This window comes from Procambarus clarkii, chromosome 81, assembly GCF_040958095.1.
Source record: "Procambarus clarkii isolate CNS0578487 chromosome 81, FALCON_Pclarkii_2.0, whole genome shotgun sequence".
Classification (NCBI taxonomy): domain Eukaryota; kingdom Metazoa; phylum Arthropoda; class Malacostraca; order Decapoda; family Cambaridae; genus Procambarus; species Procambarus clarkii.
In genome coordinates this window covers 20,811,040-20,827,777 of record NC_091230.1, presented here as the reverse complement: position 1 = coordinate 20,827,777, position 16,738 = coordinate 20,811,040, and the positions used below count along the sequence as shown (strand labels likewise).

The 16,738-nt window shown below is 49.6% G+C and overlaps 1 protein-coding gene across 5 annotated transcripts in view; it reads left to right on the top strand.

The window, feature by feature from the left end:
• LOC123773203 (T-box transcription factor T-like) overlaps positions 1-10,493 on the top strand; it is a 214,721-nt gene extending 204,228 nt beyond the window's left edge. For 4 of the 5 annotated variants that reach the window (XM_069315279.1, XM_045766828.2, XM_069315278.1 and 1 more), the window contains 6 exons: positions 3,247-3,342; positions 3,463-3,631; positions 5,705-5,854; positions 6,060-6,183; positions 6,867-7,055; positions 8,772-10,493. In XM_069315279.1, coding sequence (XP_069171380.1) covers positions 3,251-3,342; positions 3,463-3,631; positions 5,705-5,854; positions 6,060-6,183; positions 6,867-7,055; positions 8,772-9,445 — 1,398 coding nt within the window. In that variant the 5' untranslated portion in view covers positions 3,247-3,250 and the 3' untranslated portion in view covers positions 9,446-10,493. Of the gene's footprint in view, positions 1-973; positions 1,422-3,246; positions 3,343-3,462; positions 3,632-5,704; positions 5,855-6,059; positions 6,184-6,866; positions 7,056-8,771 lie in introns of those variants that run through there. The other variant, XM_045766829.2, reaches the window with a different exon arrangement.
• Positions 10,494-16,738: the final 6,245 nt, after the last annotated feature.

The window sequence follows — 16,738 nt, the reverse complement described above, 5'->3', positions numbered from 1 at the left end:
AACGGTAGGCATGACTATATATGGAACGACAGGCATGATTGTATATGGAACAACAGGCATGATTATATATGGAACGACAGGCATGATTATATATGGAACGACAGGCATTATTATATATGGAACGACAGGCATGGTTATATATGGAACGACAGGCATGATTATATATATGGAACGACAGGCATGATTATATATATGGAACGACAGGCATGATTATATATGAACAGGCATGATTATATATGGAACGACAGGCATGATTATATATGGAACAACAGGCATGATTATATATAGAGCGATAGGCATGATTATATATGGAACGACAGGCATATTACACAGTATATGGAACGACAGGCATGATTATATATGGAACAACAGGCATTATTATATAAGGAACAACATGTATATTATATATGAACAAACATGCCTCTGGTGTAACAGGCAGAGTCTGTTGTCTACGGAGAAGAGAAGCAGCCCGTAACAGCTGTCTAACTCTCAGGTACCTATTTATTGCTAGGTAACAGGGGCATCGGGGTAAAAGAAACTCTGCCCATTTTGTTTCCGCCTCCACCGGGGATCGAACCTGGAACCTCAGGACTACGAACCCGAAGTGCTGTCCACTCAGCTGTGAGGCCCCTTCATCAGGTTGTGATCGGAGTGATAAAACTCGAAATTTAATCCTTTGCGCCGGTGAACGGACATTACGACGCACTAGTAGGCATGGGGAGGGAGGCGCCGAGGGTATGGAGAGGGAGGCGCCGTGGGTATATAGAGGGAGGCGCCGTGGGTAGAGGGAGGTGGCGGCGTTGGGGATGGAAGGAGCTGGGCGCCTTATCATCAACACTTGTAGCGGTGTGGGGGCTCCATCACACCGCCTCGCACAGCCAATCCCAGCCACGCCATTCAACGTTCCACTCCCATTGGTTAAGGTCACCCTTTAGGCCACACAACGGATGATATTACCGACGTAATATATGCAGACACTCAACCTGTTGGACCAGAAGCACCGGGACAAGTGGCGGAGTAGCACCAACACGCTCAGTAGAAATCTTGAACTCCGATATACGCTCTGAAATCTTGTCGGTCTTGATATATTACGTCCACTAGTGTGTGTTTGTGTGTGTCAAGTCGGTGCTGTATGTGCGCGCTGATAGGAATCCTGTGATATTGCGGTTTTATCCCTGCACAAACGGTTCTCTCTGTTCAGCGGAATAAGGCAACGCTAGAACCACAATGTTGAAAACTGAGAGCGTGCACAAACTGATGCCGTCTGAAGTGTGCGACAAGATCAAGACGGAGGTCATGGGACAGCAGCACCTGAGCGCCACGTCGGAAGGAGTCGAACCCACTGTAACTCTGGAGGATCGGGAACTTTGGACCCGCTTCCAGGCTCTCACCAACGAGATGATTGTTACCAAGTCCGGCCGGTGAGTGTCTTGTTGTGGTGGTGCTTGTGAGGGGGTTGTGGTGGTGCTTGTGAGGGGGTTGTGGTGGTGCTTGTGAGGGGGGTTGTGGTGGTGCTTGTGAGGGGGTTGTGGTGGTGCTTGTGAAGGGGTTGTGGTGGTGCTTGTGAGGGGGTTGTGGTGGTGTTTGTAAGGGGGTTGTGGTAGTGCTTGTGAGGGGGTTGTAGTAGTGCTTGTGAGGGGGTTGTGGTGGTGCTTGTGAGGGGGTTGTGGTGGTGCTTGTGAGGGGGTTGTGGTGGTGCTTGTGAGGGGGTTGTGGTGGTGTTTGTGAGGGGGTTGTGGTGGTGCTTGTGAGGGGGTTGTGGTGGTGCTTGTGAGGGGGTTGTGGTGGTGCTTGTGAGGGGGTTGTGGTGGTGCTTGTGAGGGGCTTGTGGTGGTGCTTGTGAGGAGCTTGTGGTGGTGCTTGTGAGGGGGTTGTGGTGGTGCTTGTGAGGGGGTTGTGGTGGTGCTTGTGAGGGGGTTGTGGTGGTGCTTGTAAGGGGGTTGTGGTAGTGTTTGTGAGGGGGTTGTGGTGGTGCTTGTGAGGGGGTTGTGGTAGTGTTTGTGAAGGGGTTGTGGTGGTGCTTGTGAGGGGGTTGTGTTGGTGCTTGTGAGGGGGTTGTGGTGGTGCTTGTGAGGGGGTTGTGGTGGTGCTTGTGAGGGGGTTGTGGTGGTGCTTGTGAGGGGGTTGTGGTGGTGCTTGTGAGGGGGATGTGGTGATGCTTGTGAGGGGGTTGTGGTGGTGCTTGTGAGGGGGGTTGTGGTGGTGCTTGTGAGGGGGTTGTGGTGGTGCTTGTGAGGGGGTTGTGGTGGTGCTTGTGAGGGGGTTGTGGTGGTGCTTGTGAGGGGGTTGTGGTGGTGCTTGTGAGGGGGGTTGTGTTGGTGCTTGTGAGGGGGTTGTGGTGGTGCTTGTGAGGGGGTTGTGGTGGTGCTTGTGAGGGGGGTTGTGTTGGTGCTTGTGAGGGGGTTGTGGTGGTGCATGTGAGGGGGTTGTGGTGGTGCTTGTGAGGGGGTTGTGGTGGTGCTTGTGAGGGGGTTGTGGTGGTGCTTGTGAGGGGGTTGTGGTGGTGCTTGTGAGGGGGTTGTGGTGGTGCTTGTGAGGGGGTTGTGGTGGTGCTTGTGAGGGGGGTTGTGGTGGTGCTTGTGAGGGGGTTGTGGTGGTGCTTGTGATGGGGTTGTGGTGCTTGTGAGGGGGTTGTGGTGGTGCTTGTGATGGGGTTGTGGTGCATGTGAGGGGGTTGTGGTGGTGCTTGTGAGGGGGTTGTGGTGGTGCTTGTGAGGGGGTTGTGGTGGTGCTTGTGAGGGGGTTGTGGTGGTGCTTGTGAGGAGATTGTAGTGGTGCTTGTGAGGGGGTTGTGGTGGTGCTTGTGAGGGGGTTGTGGTGGTGCTTGTGAGGGGGTTGTGGTAGTGCTTGTGAGGGGGTTGTGGTGGTGCTTGTGAGGGGGGTTGTGGTGGTGCTTGTGAGGGGGTTGTGGTGGTGCTTGTGAGGGGGTTGTGGTGGTACTTGTGATGGGGTTGTTGTAGGAATGGAGAACCATGCCATGGTACTATGTTAGGGATTGTTTCAAGCGCAGGTTTGACATATATGAATGAGTTTGAGTAGCTCTTATGTAGGAACTGGCTCGGGATAGGCCTCCTGCAGTTTCCTTAGACGTTAACAGATCTGTAAATACCATCATAAATATAAATTTTTTTAAGACTGTTATATGCCGGAAGGTAAGATCAAGGATAACGTTACTGGATAACTGATAACAATGATGACTACCAATATTTATGCTGGATGATCCTAATGTTGTTATTTTGGTTGTAGGAATATGTTCCCTGTGGTGAAGGTGTCTGTGGGGGACCTCGAGCCTTCGGCCATGTACTCCATATTTCTCGACTTTGTCCAGGTCGACTCCCACAGGTAAAAAAAAACTCTGTTATCTTGTGATTCAGCACTTGCAAAAATTCATTGCCAAATTTTTGTTTTGCTAGATAGTGGCTGATCAAAGGGCATTCCTTAAAGTCTTATTGTGTGTTACAGGTGGAAGTACGTGAATGGGGAATGGGTTCCTGGGGGCAAGCCCGAGATGGCCCCGCCGTCAGCCGTCTACATGCACTCCGACTCCCCGAACTTCGGCAGCCACTGGATGAAGGACCCCGTCTCCTTCATCAAGGTCAAGCTGACCAACAAGTCCAACGGCAACGGCCAGGTGAGAGTCCCGACCATTGTCTTACATGCTAACGGACATAACAAGCACGGATCTTGAAGTCGGCGCTGCCGATAAGTCATGCGAACGCTGAGTCTCAAGGACACTCTTCTCACCGTGGGTGTGGGTTATTTCCCTTGAATCTTAAAATAATGTCATTGCCAGTTTAGATGTGTGTAGGAGGTTCCAACTTCATGTGAGTTCTGCTGCATGATGGGGGGGGGGGGAGGGTGGCTTTTTGATTGACAGGTGGAGTGTGTAGACCACGTCTCAGCTGATGTGACCATGGATTGACAAGCCACGCCGCCCGACAATTAAAAGTCGTCAGAAAAACAGGGATGATAAAGTAACATAAACGCATCATGGAGGAGGGTCAGTAATCATGTTTTATGAGAGATGGCACCAGTCTCTCTGTCCCCGTGTGGGCCACACTCACCCTCCCTCCCTCTACCTGTCACGGCCTTCCAAAACACCCTCGCTTTATTCTCCCTAATAAGCAAGTTTCCCCTTTTAAGATAGATATAAGATTGACTAATGAGAAAAAAAAATATAATACTTTGTTCAACATATGACATAAAATAGCTTTAGTGTTAATTATGCGTTAATGTGAGGTTGTGGAGGTCTATGGTGACGGGGCGAAGGTCCGACGGGTCTCTCCGCTGGGCGTCCATCCTGGCTTGTGGTAGGTGTTTAACTGTTCGATTGTGGCACCTCGAGCACCGTAAGGCTCTCCCTCACTACTGCCACTCGTGGTTCTCCCTCACCACCACCACCACTCGTGGCTCTCCCTCACCACCACCACCACTCGTGGTTCTCCCTCACCACCACCACCACTCGTGGCTCTCCCTCACCACCACCACCACTCGTGGCTCTCCCTCACCACCACCACCACTCGTGGCTCTCCCTCACCACCACCACTCGGAGCACACCGCCGCGCCTCCCGCTGTCAGCCTCAGTGTGTGCTCGCCACCGCTGGTCGCCGCCTGGAGTCTGGCGGTCAGTGGTGGCGTGCCGGGACCTCCCAGGGCCTGTGCCCTGTATTACGCTACTTATTGACCATTTAAAATCTTTAGAAGCATCATTTTACAGCTCCAATAAATACCCTGAGGACACCGGACACCTCCCGGGACCTGCCACGACCAATAAACCCGAACTAAAGATCTTCATTAGCCTCATACTGTAGGAGGGAGACCTCCTTAGGGGGACCTTGAGGACGCTAAGAGTTTAGATGTGGCAGTTTTCTTCAATTATTATAATTGATGTGTTAATTGACAAGATTATATACACTGTGTGTGTGTATTGACTTATGTGTTTGTGTTGTGAAGGTTTGTAGGGTTGTGATGTGGTCACTTTGACTTGTTGGTGTACCAAGTATTCTGCCTTGTTCCCTGTTGTGTTCCCTGCCATGTATCCTGGACCCTGCCCCATATACTGTCATACACCCTGCCCCATATACTGTCATACACCCTGCCCCATATACTGTCATACACCCTGCCCCATATACTGTCATACACCCTGTCCCATACTGTCATACACCTTGGCCCTTACTGTATAATGCACCTTGCCATGCGTCCTGCCTTGTTCCCTGTCTCTCCTCTTCCTCTAGACCTGAGCCTCACCACCTCCTCCTCCCCCAGACCTGAGCCTCACCACCTCCTCCTCCCCCAGACCTGAGCTTCACCACCACCTCCTCCCCCAGACCTGAGCCTCACCACCTCCCCCAGACCTGAGCCTCACCACCTCCCCCAGACCTGAGCCTCACCACCTCCCCCAGACCTGAGCCTCACCACCTCCCCCAGACCTGAGCCTCACCACCTCCCCCAGACCTGAGCCTCACCACCTCCCCCAGACCTGAGCCTCACCACCTCCCCCAGACCTGAGCCTCACCACCTCCCCCAGACCTGAGCCTCACCACCTCCCCCAGACCTGAGCCTCACCACCTCCCCCAGACCTGAGCCTCACCACCTCCTCCTCCCCCAGACCTGAGCCTCACCACCTCCCCCACCCCCAGACCTGAGCCTCACCACCTCCCCCTCCCCCAGACCTGAGCCTCACCACCTCCTCCTCCTCCCACAGATTATGCTCAACAGCCTGCACAAGTACGAGCCCCGCTTGCGGGTGGTGCAGGTGGTCCAGGTGGATAAGGAGCAGCAGCAGCGGATAATCTCCTGCCACACCTTCCCTGAGTGCCAGTTCATCGCTGTCACCGCCTACCAGAACGAGGAGGTCAGTGCCACTCTTCCACAGTTCTTTGAGGAGAACAAGAGAGCCAATGAGAGCTCTCGGCCTGTTCAAGTAATTACCCAGCCACACAAAAGTCATATTATTGAAAAGTGAAACACTTTTTGTTAACGCTAATAAAGTGTTCAAAAACCGTGGTCAGTCTTGTAGAGGCAAGACACTGACGAGCCCCTTGTCTCCCCTTGCACAGGTTAAGCAGCTAAAGATCAAGTACAACCCCTTCGCTAAGGCGTTCCTGGACCCGAAGGAGCGGCCAGACCTCCACGGGCAGCGGGACATGATGGCCGCCTACCCCCAACACCACCACCAGCAGTGTAGGCGTCACCTGTAGGCCTCATTCCCTCTGGGGTTCAAATATTATAGTATTTAGTAGGCCTGTTCACTCAGCTGAGAGATTCTACCAGGTGGTAGTGGCTGTAGTTCATGATTTTAAAAGCATTTTAAAAGCTCTACAATCACCTTCTGTGGTTGATTGTTCAATAAAGCCCTGGGACCAGATTCACGAAGCAGTTACGCAAGCACTTATGAACCTGTACATCTTTTCTCAATCTTTGGCGGTTTTGTTTACAATTATAGCTGCGAACCATCAGGAGACTGTTTATAATAATAACAAAAGTTAATTGGGAAGTTTTCATGCTTGTAAACTGTTTAATAAATGTAACCAAAGTCGTCAAAGATTGAGGAAAAATGTACACGTTCGTAAGTGCTTGCGTAACTGCTTCGTAAATCTGACCCCTGGACTATATGTTTAACAGAACTGTCCATGGGGGACAGAAGAAAATGTATATATGCTGGTTAGCATTGAAAGGTGTGGCCACGTCTGTGGTAGAAAATAATAATAATAATAAAAAAATCCTCTGCTTATATTCCTTTCGTACATTATGTATGCTGCGAAATCTCATTAAAATTTATATAGACATAGGCTCCACCCAGCCTATTCACAGCCCAATCAGCTCAAGGCATCGTCATACTAATCATCTAATCTTTGGGCACACAGATGGATGGTACATGGGAGGCGGGGCAGGGATGTGCAGCGGGGGTGTGGCCTACGGACAGGCTCCGCCCTCAGGGGTGGGGCTCGCTCCGCCCCCCGTCACGCTCTCCTCCCGCATTGCTGTCAACATGAGGAATCACCGGGTGGTCCCCTACACCTCCCCCACCCCCAGGACCTCCAGGACCCCGCCTGGTGAGACACAACCCTTCTCATTGGTTCTCATTTACCGCATGTTTCTCTTATTTGTTCACATTTACCTCACATTTCTCATTGGTTCTCATTTACCGCATGTTTCTCTTCTCATTTGTTCACATTTACCTCACATTTCTCTTCTCATTTGTTCACATTTACCTCACATTTCTCTTCTCATTTGTTCACATTTACCTCACATTTCTCATTGGTTCTCATTTACCTCACATTTCTTTTCTCATTTGTTCATCGCCAAGTGAAACTGTTATTTGTGGGTACTTGAAGTTTGTTTTAAGACCTGGACAATCGTAAATGATAGGAAATTGATAGAAGTCACATTCCTGATAGTTGTGGTGGATATTTACACTGGGGTGGTGGATAGTTACACTGGGGGTGGTGGATAGTTACACTGGGGGTGGTGGATAGTTACACTGGGGGTGGTGGATAGTTACACTGGGGGTGGTGGATAGTTACACTGGGGGTGGTGGATATTTACACTGGGGTGGTGGATAGTTACACTGGGGGTGGTGGATAGTTACACTGGGGGTGGTGGATAGTTACACTGGGGGTGGTGGATAGTTACACTGGGGGTGGTGGATAGTTACACTGGGGGTGGTGGATAGTTACACTGGGGGTGGTGGATAGTTACACTGGGGGTGGTGGATAGTTACACTGGGGGTGGTGGATATTTACACTGGGGGTGGTGGATAGTTACACTGGGGGTGGTGGATAGTTACACTGGGGGTGGTGGATAGTTACACTGGGGGTGGTGGATATTTACACTGGGGGTGGTGGATAGTTACACTGGGGGTGGTGGATAGTTACACTGGGGGTGGTGGATATTTACACTGGGGGTGGTGGATAGTTACACTGGGGGTGGTGGATAGTTACACTGGGGGTGGTGGATAGTTACACTGGGGGTGGTGGATAGTTACACTGGGGGTGGTGGATAGTTACACTGGGGTGGTGGATAGTTACACTGGGGGTGGTGGATAGTTACACTGGGGGTGGTGGATAGTTACACTGGGGGTGGTGGATAATTACACTAGTGTGTGGTGGATAGTTACACTTGTGTTTGGTGGATAGTTATACTGGTGTGTGGTGGATAGTTCACACTGTTGTGGTGGATAGTTACACTGGTGTGGTGGATAGTTACACTGGTGTGGTGGATAGTTACACTGGTGCGTGGTGGATAGTTACACTGGTGTGGTGGATAGTTACACTGGTGTGGTGGATAGTTACACTGGTGCGTGGTGGATAGTTACACTGGAACCTGGGACTTGCAAATTTTGGACCTGGCCCTCCGGTATTTTTAATGTATATATTATTTGATACCTGTCTCGTCTCCTTCATAGAGAGTGCATAGTGAGAGCTTTGAGACGATCCCAACAATTTAGGAGCTTTACCGTGTCTATTTCTGCCGTATATGTTCTCTGTATTCCCTCTACTTCAGCAACCTCTCCTGCTCTGGGAGGGGAAGTGAGTATCGAGCAGTACTCAAGGCGGGACAGCAGTGATTTGAATAGTATAATTATTATGACAGGATCCCTGGATTTGAAGGTTATTTTCAAATATTTCTTTTATTTTTCCTATTATTATTCCATCCAATTGTTTTTCTAACTGGCGCAATATTTGCTTGGTTATGCTCCCTAAATGTTAGGTCGTAAGACATTATTATTCCCAGATCATTTACATGTTATTCTATGTTCTATGTTTCAGTGAGCGGCATGTCTCAGCAGCAGCCTTGCGTTAGCAGCTACGGCCTGGCTGGGCTGACAGCGGAGTGGAGGCAGCAGTCGTGGGGACACCATCATCACCAACCCTCCGTTACCGTCACGCCTTCCACCGCTGTCACCCCCGCACACTACCAGTGGTCGGGTCTTCAGAGCGGCTACGCCCACCCATCTCACCACAGCACAGGCTTCTACCAGGGATTCCAGCAGTGTGGAGCCCCGGGAATAGGTCTCGGCAACGCCTCAACGTGTGCAGCCCCTTCACACAACGCCTACCATGCCCAGCGCTCCCCACAAGAGGCTCTTACGCCTATGGCTACTTACTCCGATACCTCCACTAGCCAGGGTTTCACAACCAGCCGTTCATCTCCCGCATACGAGTCAGTGCACGTTCTGGGCACCAATGCGGGGATTTACAGCGCTGGTCGCCTTCACGAAGACTCCTCCGATCATCACAGCACCGGGGACGGATCTCCACAGTCGGTCGGGTCTCTATCTCTCAGCCACACTACCCAGGCTGACATGTTCATCCTACCCGACCTTGGCTATCATAGTGGCCTCACTGCCCCCCACACTGACATGACGCGCATCAAAGGAGAGAACTTCAGCGACAACAGCAGCGCCTCACCACACGGGTGGAGTCCGCTCTCCCCACCCTAAATGTAAGATTCCACAGCACACCTGTTTCCTGCTCAAGTTTCCAAAGTAGCATTTAATTTGAACTCTCGCATCTAAGACCTAGGCGGGTGAGTCGCCCATTTAAGACTTAGGTGGGTGAGTCACCCACTTAAGACCTAGGTGTGAGAGATGCCCATGCAAGACTTAGGTTTGTGAGCCAAACATTCAAGGCCTGGGTAAACAGACCTTATATATTTAGGTGGTCGAGCCACCCATTCATTACCTGAGTATAACAACAATTATTAAGGTGGGGAAGGCAATCATCCATTACCTGGGTGACTACACCATTAATTACTGAAGTGGGCGAGCCAATCATTCATTACCTACATAAGAAAACTGCCATTTATTTAGCTGGATAAGTCACTCATTCAAGATCTAGGTAAACAAACAATTAATTGTTGATATGGATGAGTCGCCCAGTTATGCAGGTAGATGTGCTACTCATCCAAGATCAAGGTGGGTGATTCCCTTTCCCCCACGCCAACAATTAAGTTGGTGAACCAACATCCAGGCTGCCACTTGCGGGCCGTTTCTCCATTCTCGAACTTGTCCCTTCAGTGTAGGGGGCACCTGGCCACACTACACTGCCTGCGTACTCTAGCAGGTGTAACCTCCCAGGAATACCAACAATTGTTGAGCTATTTATGCTACACTTTGGCCTCTTAGTCGTGTTAATCTTGATAGTTTAAGTTTTGTATTGAGGCATTGTAAACCCAGAGTGGATTCAGGGTGCCATACACTAAGTAAATTAAATATACAAAGTACATTTATATATTATTTTTTTGTATTTATGAGTTATCCAAGATAGGCTGTGTAATTTAAAACAATCACGTTTTGCTCTGTATTGTGTTGTATTTTTCAGAGAATTTTTGCGTGGTTGGGCAATATTGCAATGTATGTTATGTAAATTTCCGGAGAGATGTGTGTTCATTAAACAATGGTGTGTGCGTAGTGTGGATGAGGACCATGCCAGAAACCTTGTGTGTGAACGGCTGAGAGATTGTAAGATAAGCTGAAAGTAAGTCCCACACCTTCCTCCACAAAATATAAATGATAACTGATAACTTTTATCGTTTTATTATCTTACCTTCTCTGACGTAGCATTACGGACTTGATTAAAATCAATCCATAATAGGCAACATAGCGGAACATGTTGTCACCAAACTCTTGGATGCAACATAACAGGGGCTGAGTAAAGCCGACCACAATAGGCAACATAACCAAAGTACACTCCGGATAGGCTACATAACGGAGCCCAGCGCCGCTCCTCAAATGTCTGCCGCGGCCAGGCTGCTTAACTATATCATCTCTGCCACGCCGGGAATCTGGCTGACAGCGTTATTTTAGCCGAAATAATAACTCGCTGGTTGCCAGTGTTGGAAATTTTACCAACTTTATCAACATTATTATCTATGAAATGTATTATTTCTATATCATATCAGAATAACTTCAGATTCATTAAAATCCTGCATCTGGATCCTTCATGACAATGCTACTATGATCACGTACACCATAAGGCCAGTGGTGCCTACGTGACTTTGTACATGATTTCTTAAGGATCTAGAAGCTTCAAGAGGAATATCTTATCTACAGCTCCCTTAAGAATAACACCAAACAAGAGGCGAAACCTTTGACAACCTGGCTGATCTTCCTTTCATACCAACGCGCAAATTTTTGACGCGTCGTTCATCCAAAATGCACTCAATTTGGGAGCCAGTTTTGGCAACAGGTTGGCACCCCTGACACACAGCCGTACCAGCAATCAAAATAAATGATAATACAAAATGATTCTAAATACATTTCTAGTAAGTCCTCACAGCCGCAGACAGCAGCACGGGGAGCACAACACTATTTACACCGCCTCTCTTTACTTATTTCTATGTATCTAAACTTAACCAATTTGTGGCCATTTGTGGCACTTTACCCCAAACACTACTCCCCATTTTGTACCAGGAGTGACTGTGAAGCACCTTGAGTGAATATGAAGTGCCATATGAGTGCCTGTGAAGCACCTTGAGTGAATATGAAGTACCATATGAGTGCCTGTGAAGCACCTTGAGTGAATATGAAGTGCCATATGAGTGCCTGTGAAGCACCTTGAGTGAACATAAAGCACCATATGAGTGGTTGTGAAGCACAGTGAGTGAATATGAAATACCATACAGGTGAGTGTGAGGTACCGTGAGTGACTGAAGTATCGTGAGTGAATGTGAAATGCCGTGAGTGGCTGTGAAGTACCATATTGGTGACTGAAGTATAATGAGTGATAGTGACACGGTAATTTTTAACGAAGGACGGATTCTTCCTGGATAATTAAATCACTTGTCATCAGGTGTAGTGTGGCTGTCGACCCCATCCTTATGGGGGAGACGGGGTGATGGGGGAGGTTCAGGGGGTGAGGGTGAACGATAGGGGGTGGAGAAGCAGGGTACGGAATAGAGGAGAAAGATAGGGGGTAGAGGAGCAGGGTAAGGGGGGTACAGGAGCAGAATAAGGGGGTAGAGGAGAAGGGTAATGGGTAAAGGAGCAGGATAAAGGGGTAGAGGAGCAAGGTAAGGGGTACAGAAGCAGGGTAAGGCGTAAAGAAGCAGGGTAAGGGGTAGAGGATCAGGGTAATGGGTAGAGGAGTAGGGGGATCTCCACTCCCACCCTTGACACACCCCTCTCCGCCCCCCCACCCCACAACGGCCCCACTACCACCCCCTAAACTACCACTATTGTGGCCGTAGTTCGTGCCCCACCGGTACACCCTTGCTACTCCACACTTGACGCCCTCCAAGTCACTTGTCCTCACTCTCAACACAGGTCCTCCGGTGAAATGTTTCGCACGTCGGGTTCATTCTGGATTCGCAATCGGGAATTCAGGATTCGAATCCCAGGCAGGACAGAAATGGTTGGGCGCCTTTCCCATCACCTAATGCCCTTCATGTTCACCTAGCAGGAAATAGGGTGGACGTCGATCGTCGATATGAACCTAATCATGGATATACACTGGCTGCCTGTCCCCCGACTGAATGAACTATTATTGACCATACATAAAATGAACGTATTAGAATGGTTCCTTCGGGTTGATGAACGTTCATCAACCCGACGGTGCAGCAGCACATTCCAAGATGAATGGTGTGACCAAACAAGGGGATCCAAAGTGTGACCAAACAAGGGGATCCAAAGTGTGACCAAACAAGGGGATCCAAAGTGTGACCAAACAAGGGGATCCAAATTGTGACCAAACAAGGGGATCCAAAGTGTGACCATTTCCATCACAAGGATCCAGTGACTGACCATCCTGACAATAGGGCTCCACGATGCTTCCTTTCTACCTTATCTTGTCTAGGGTCGTTAGGTTCAGCTCCTCCAACCACTCCTCGTGCGTCCCCCCCCCCTCTCCCCATAGGTCTGGGACAAGCCTCGTCGCAAATTGCTTGATCTAACTCCACGCCGGCGCTACGTATTGTAGGACTCGTCTTCCGTAGGTAGTATACAGTGTTATGAATTCCTCCGTCTAATGGATTCCAAATATTAGAGGCTTTGAGAGAGTGAGAGACAGAGAGAGAGAGAGAAAGAGAGAGAGAGAGAGAGAGAGAGAGAGAGAGAGAGAGAGAGAGAGAGAGAGAGAGAGAGAGAGAGAGAGAGAGAGAGAGAGAGAGAGAGAGAGAGAGAGAGAGAGAGACAGAGAGAGAGAGAGAGAGAGAGAGAGAAACAGAGACAGACAGACAGACAAGCAGGCAGGCAGGCAGACAGACAGACAGACAGACACAGACAGACACAGACAGACAGACAGACAGACAGACAGACAGAGACAGACAGAGACAGACAGACAGACAGACAGAAGGAAGAGGTGCCCTGCCCTCAGTTCCAATCACAACTTCAACAAGACCTGAGATAAGATACAGAACAAGGAGTCACGTACCACCATCAACGACAATTAAGACCTCGAATTACAGCTACCTGGGTATGAGAGAGGTCATTTCCGTCCGCGGGAGTGACACCGGGGCGCTAAACCCCCCCCCCTCCCTAGGGGTCCAGGGGAGGTGACCCCTGACGTGACCCAACGGGGCCGGGGTCATGACCTCGCCCGGCCTGGCTCCAGCTCCTGCCTTGCGTCCTGCCACTTGGAATGTGTGATACGTCAGACTGTTGTTTTACACTCTGCTACTGGGAACAAAAGTTGCAAGTAGCAGACGCTAGGGATCACTAGGTGCCGGGACTGAAGAAACAAGGTTTAACATTAAATAAATTTGGATCACTATCTCTTTCCTCCTGAAGTCTCAAGCTTCCACTTAAGCTCTTGACGACATTCCTAAAGCTTGCTCTACCTCTATATTTCCCCTCTCCCCCTCTATATATCCCCTCCCCCCTCTCTGTATCTCTCCCCCTTTCCTCCCTATATTTTCCCCCCCTTCCTCCCTATATCTGCCCCCCTTCCTCCCTATATCTGCCCCATCCTCCCTATATCTGCCCCTCCTGCCCCAGGCCGACGTCTGCCCTCTCACCCCCACCTGCCCTCTCACCCCCACCTGCCCCTGACCAACAAGTGCTCAACCCGTGGTCATGATGTCACGTGATGTGACCTAAGGCCGTGCGAGGCCCTCAGCTCTGATGTGCTAATTGGAGTAGAGGAGCGCGGCTCTGTGAGGCCCACCGCCGCCGCCACCGTCCGCTGCACGATGCGATGACCGCTAATTGCCTCGTTCTGACCGCACACCTCACTAACCACCCCCGACCCTCCCCGATTAACTTAGTGGCTCTTGCCTGAGACTGTGAACTTAGTGGCTCTTGCCTGAGTCTGTGAACTTAGTGACTCTTGCCTGAGTCTGTGAACTTAGTGGCTCTTGCCCTGAGACTGGGAACTTAGTGGCTCTTGCCTGAGTCTGTGAACTTAGTGACTCTTGCCTGAGTCTGTGAACTTAGTGGCTCTTGCCCTGAGACTGTGAACTTAGTGGCTCTTGCCTGGGTTTGTGAACTTAATGGCTCTTGGCCTGAGACTGCGAACTTAGTGGCTCTTGCCCTGAGACTGGGAACTTAGTGGCTCTTGCCTGAGACTGGGAACTTAGTGGCTCTTGCCCTGAGACTGGGAACTTAGTGGCTCTTGCCTGAGTCTGTGAACTTAGTGGCTCTTGCCTGAGTCTGTGAACTTAGTGGCTCTTGCCTGAGTCTGTGAACTTAGTGACTCTTGCCTGAGTCTGTGAACTTAGTGGCTCTTGCCCTGAGACTGTGAACTTAGTGTCAAGACACCCGGTACAGCCTCGCTCGCAAGGAAGTAGCAGGAAGGCTTGAACAAACAGTTTTATTGGTCATATTCTCGTAGTTTTCTACCATGCTCAGAGAGCTCGGCGCTCGCAAGTTATAGTTCATTGTTTACATAACAGATCAGAAGAACCTTTCTTGTAGGTATATTGACACGACAATACGAGAGTCGTCAACGCTGTCAATAGTCGTCAACGCTGTCAAGAGTCGTCAACACTGTCAAGAGTCATCAACGCTGTCAAGAGTCGTCAGCACTGTCAAGAGTCGTCAACGCTGTCAAGAGTCATCAACGCTGTCAAGAGTCGTCAACACTGTCAAGAGTCATCAACGCTGTCAAGAGTCGTCAGCACTGTCAAGAGTCATCAACGCTGTCAAGAGTCGTCAACACTGTCAAGAGTCATCAACGCTGTCAAGAGTCGTCAGCACTGTCAAGAGTCGTCCCCGGGGTGGTTCTTGTCTGCTGAGGTGAGAGTCTTCACCCAAGACACTGAAGTGTCTGTCTGTATCGAAGACAAGACAGTGGTAAGGGGGGTCAGTTACTAAATAAAGGGATGATACAGCTCCTCTCCACTTCCTGTAGTCAACTGTAGCTGTTCTCCCACACGGCTTGGGACGGGATAACAAATCCTGTAATCTTGCAATCACCGTGTTAATATCTGGACATTATATTATTTATTCAAAAATAAGGCAAACATTTTAACTTGCTCGTTTTTTCTTGCTTTTAAAGTTTTCATTAACAGTTATTTAGGTGTTTTTATACGGGCGCGCACAAGGCCTTGTGTGTGTGTGTGTGTGTGTGTGTGTGTGTGTGTGTGTGTGTGTGTGTGTGTGTGTGTGTGTGTGTGTGTGAGTGTGTGTGTGTGTGTGTGTGTGTGTGTGTGTGTGTGTGTGTGTGTGTGTGTGGAGGGTGACAATGCGCAAGGAGGTGCTTGGAGGCTGGCTGACCCACGTGGGAGACGTTACTATTGATTAATGTGACCTCATATACCACGCCGCGGGGACTTCTTGCGGCGTTTGCATTAGTTTATGCGGCGTTGGCCGCGGTCAATGCGGCGTTGGCCACGGAGAAGTTCTGGCATGTCACGCATCCTTAGTTGAAATGATTCCTGTAGAAACATGAATCTGGGGAAGTTACCTGAGGACCTACGCGAGTCAAAGAGTCACCATATATGAGGCTAGAGGGGTCATAAGAGCTACGCGAGTCATTAACTCACCATATATGAGGCTAGAGGGGCCATATGAGGGCTACGTGAGTCATTAACTCATCATATACAAGGATAGAAGGGCCATATGAGGGGTGGCGGTGCTAGCATCAGGCACAAACAGCTCCCTGTCGCTGCTGTTTGATGTTGCCTTCGATGACATAAATTAAGAACCATTTCTAGTAAAAATTAGGCTATTCAATTTATAATTTTTGGGTGTTTTGCGTTCCGTCTGGCAGCCTTTTACGGAACGTAGTGATGATGATGATAATTATAATAATAATAATTATAATAATGGGTTGTTGTGGTTATAGAGGGTTCCCTGGGCCACCTTCCCCCCGTGGGCGCCGCCCACAATAGGGGCGTAATAGTTCTCGCGCTCCTATTTACTGTTCCGTGAACATCGAACCCCGAGACCAATCTGATAAATTTGATAAATTTTGATCACAATTTCGTTAGTAATTGTATTCCATTCAGGTCATGAGCATTAAAATATTATACACTAGACGAGGCCCATCGGTGATGACAAACATATTTCTTCTTGCATCTCGATAAGAAAGTTTAAAGTTATTTACGTCATTAGTGGCAGCCAAAGGCGGCTTCCCGTTCTGGCTGTGATCCAAACTCTTCCTGAACTGCTGACCTCTTGTTCAATGCCCCTCACATGTTTCTTCACGCCAATGTGCTTCCACACACACACACCCCTCCCCAAACCCCCCTTTACTTGAAGTTACCCGAGAGCCACTATCTCTAGTGGCCCTCGACCTGAGAGAAAGGAAGCCGGCGGCTTTTCAAAGATCATCTCGTAATAGTCCCGTGGAAATAT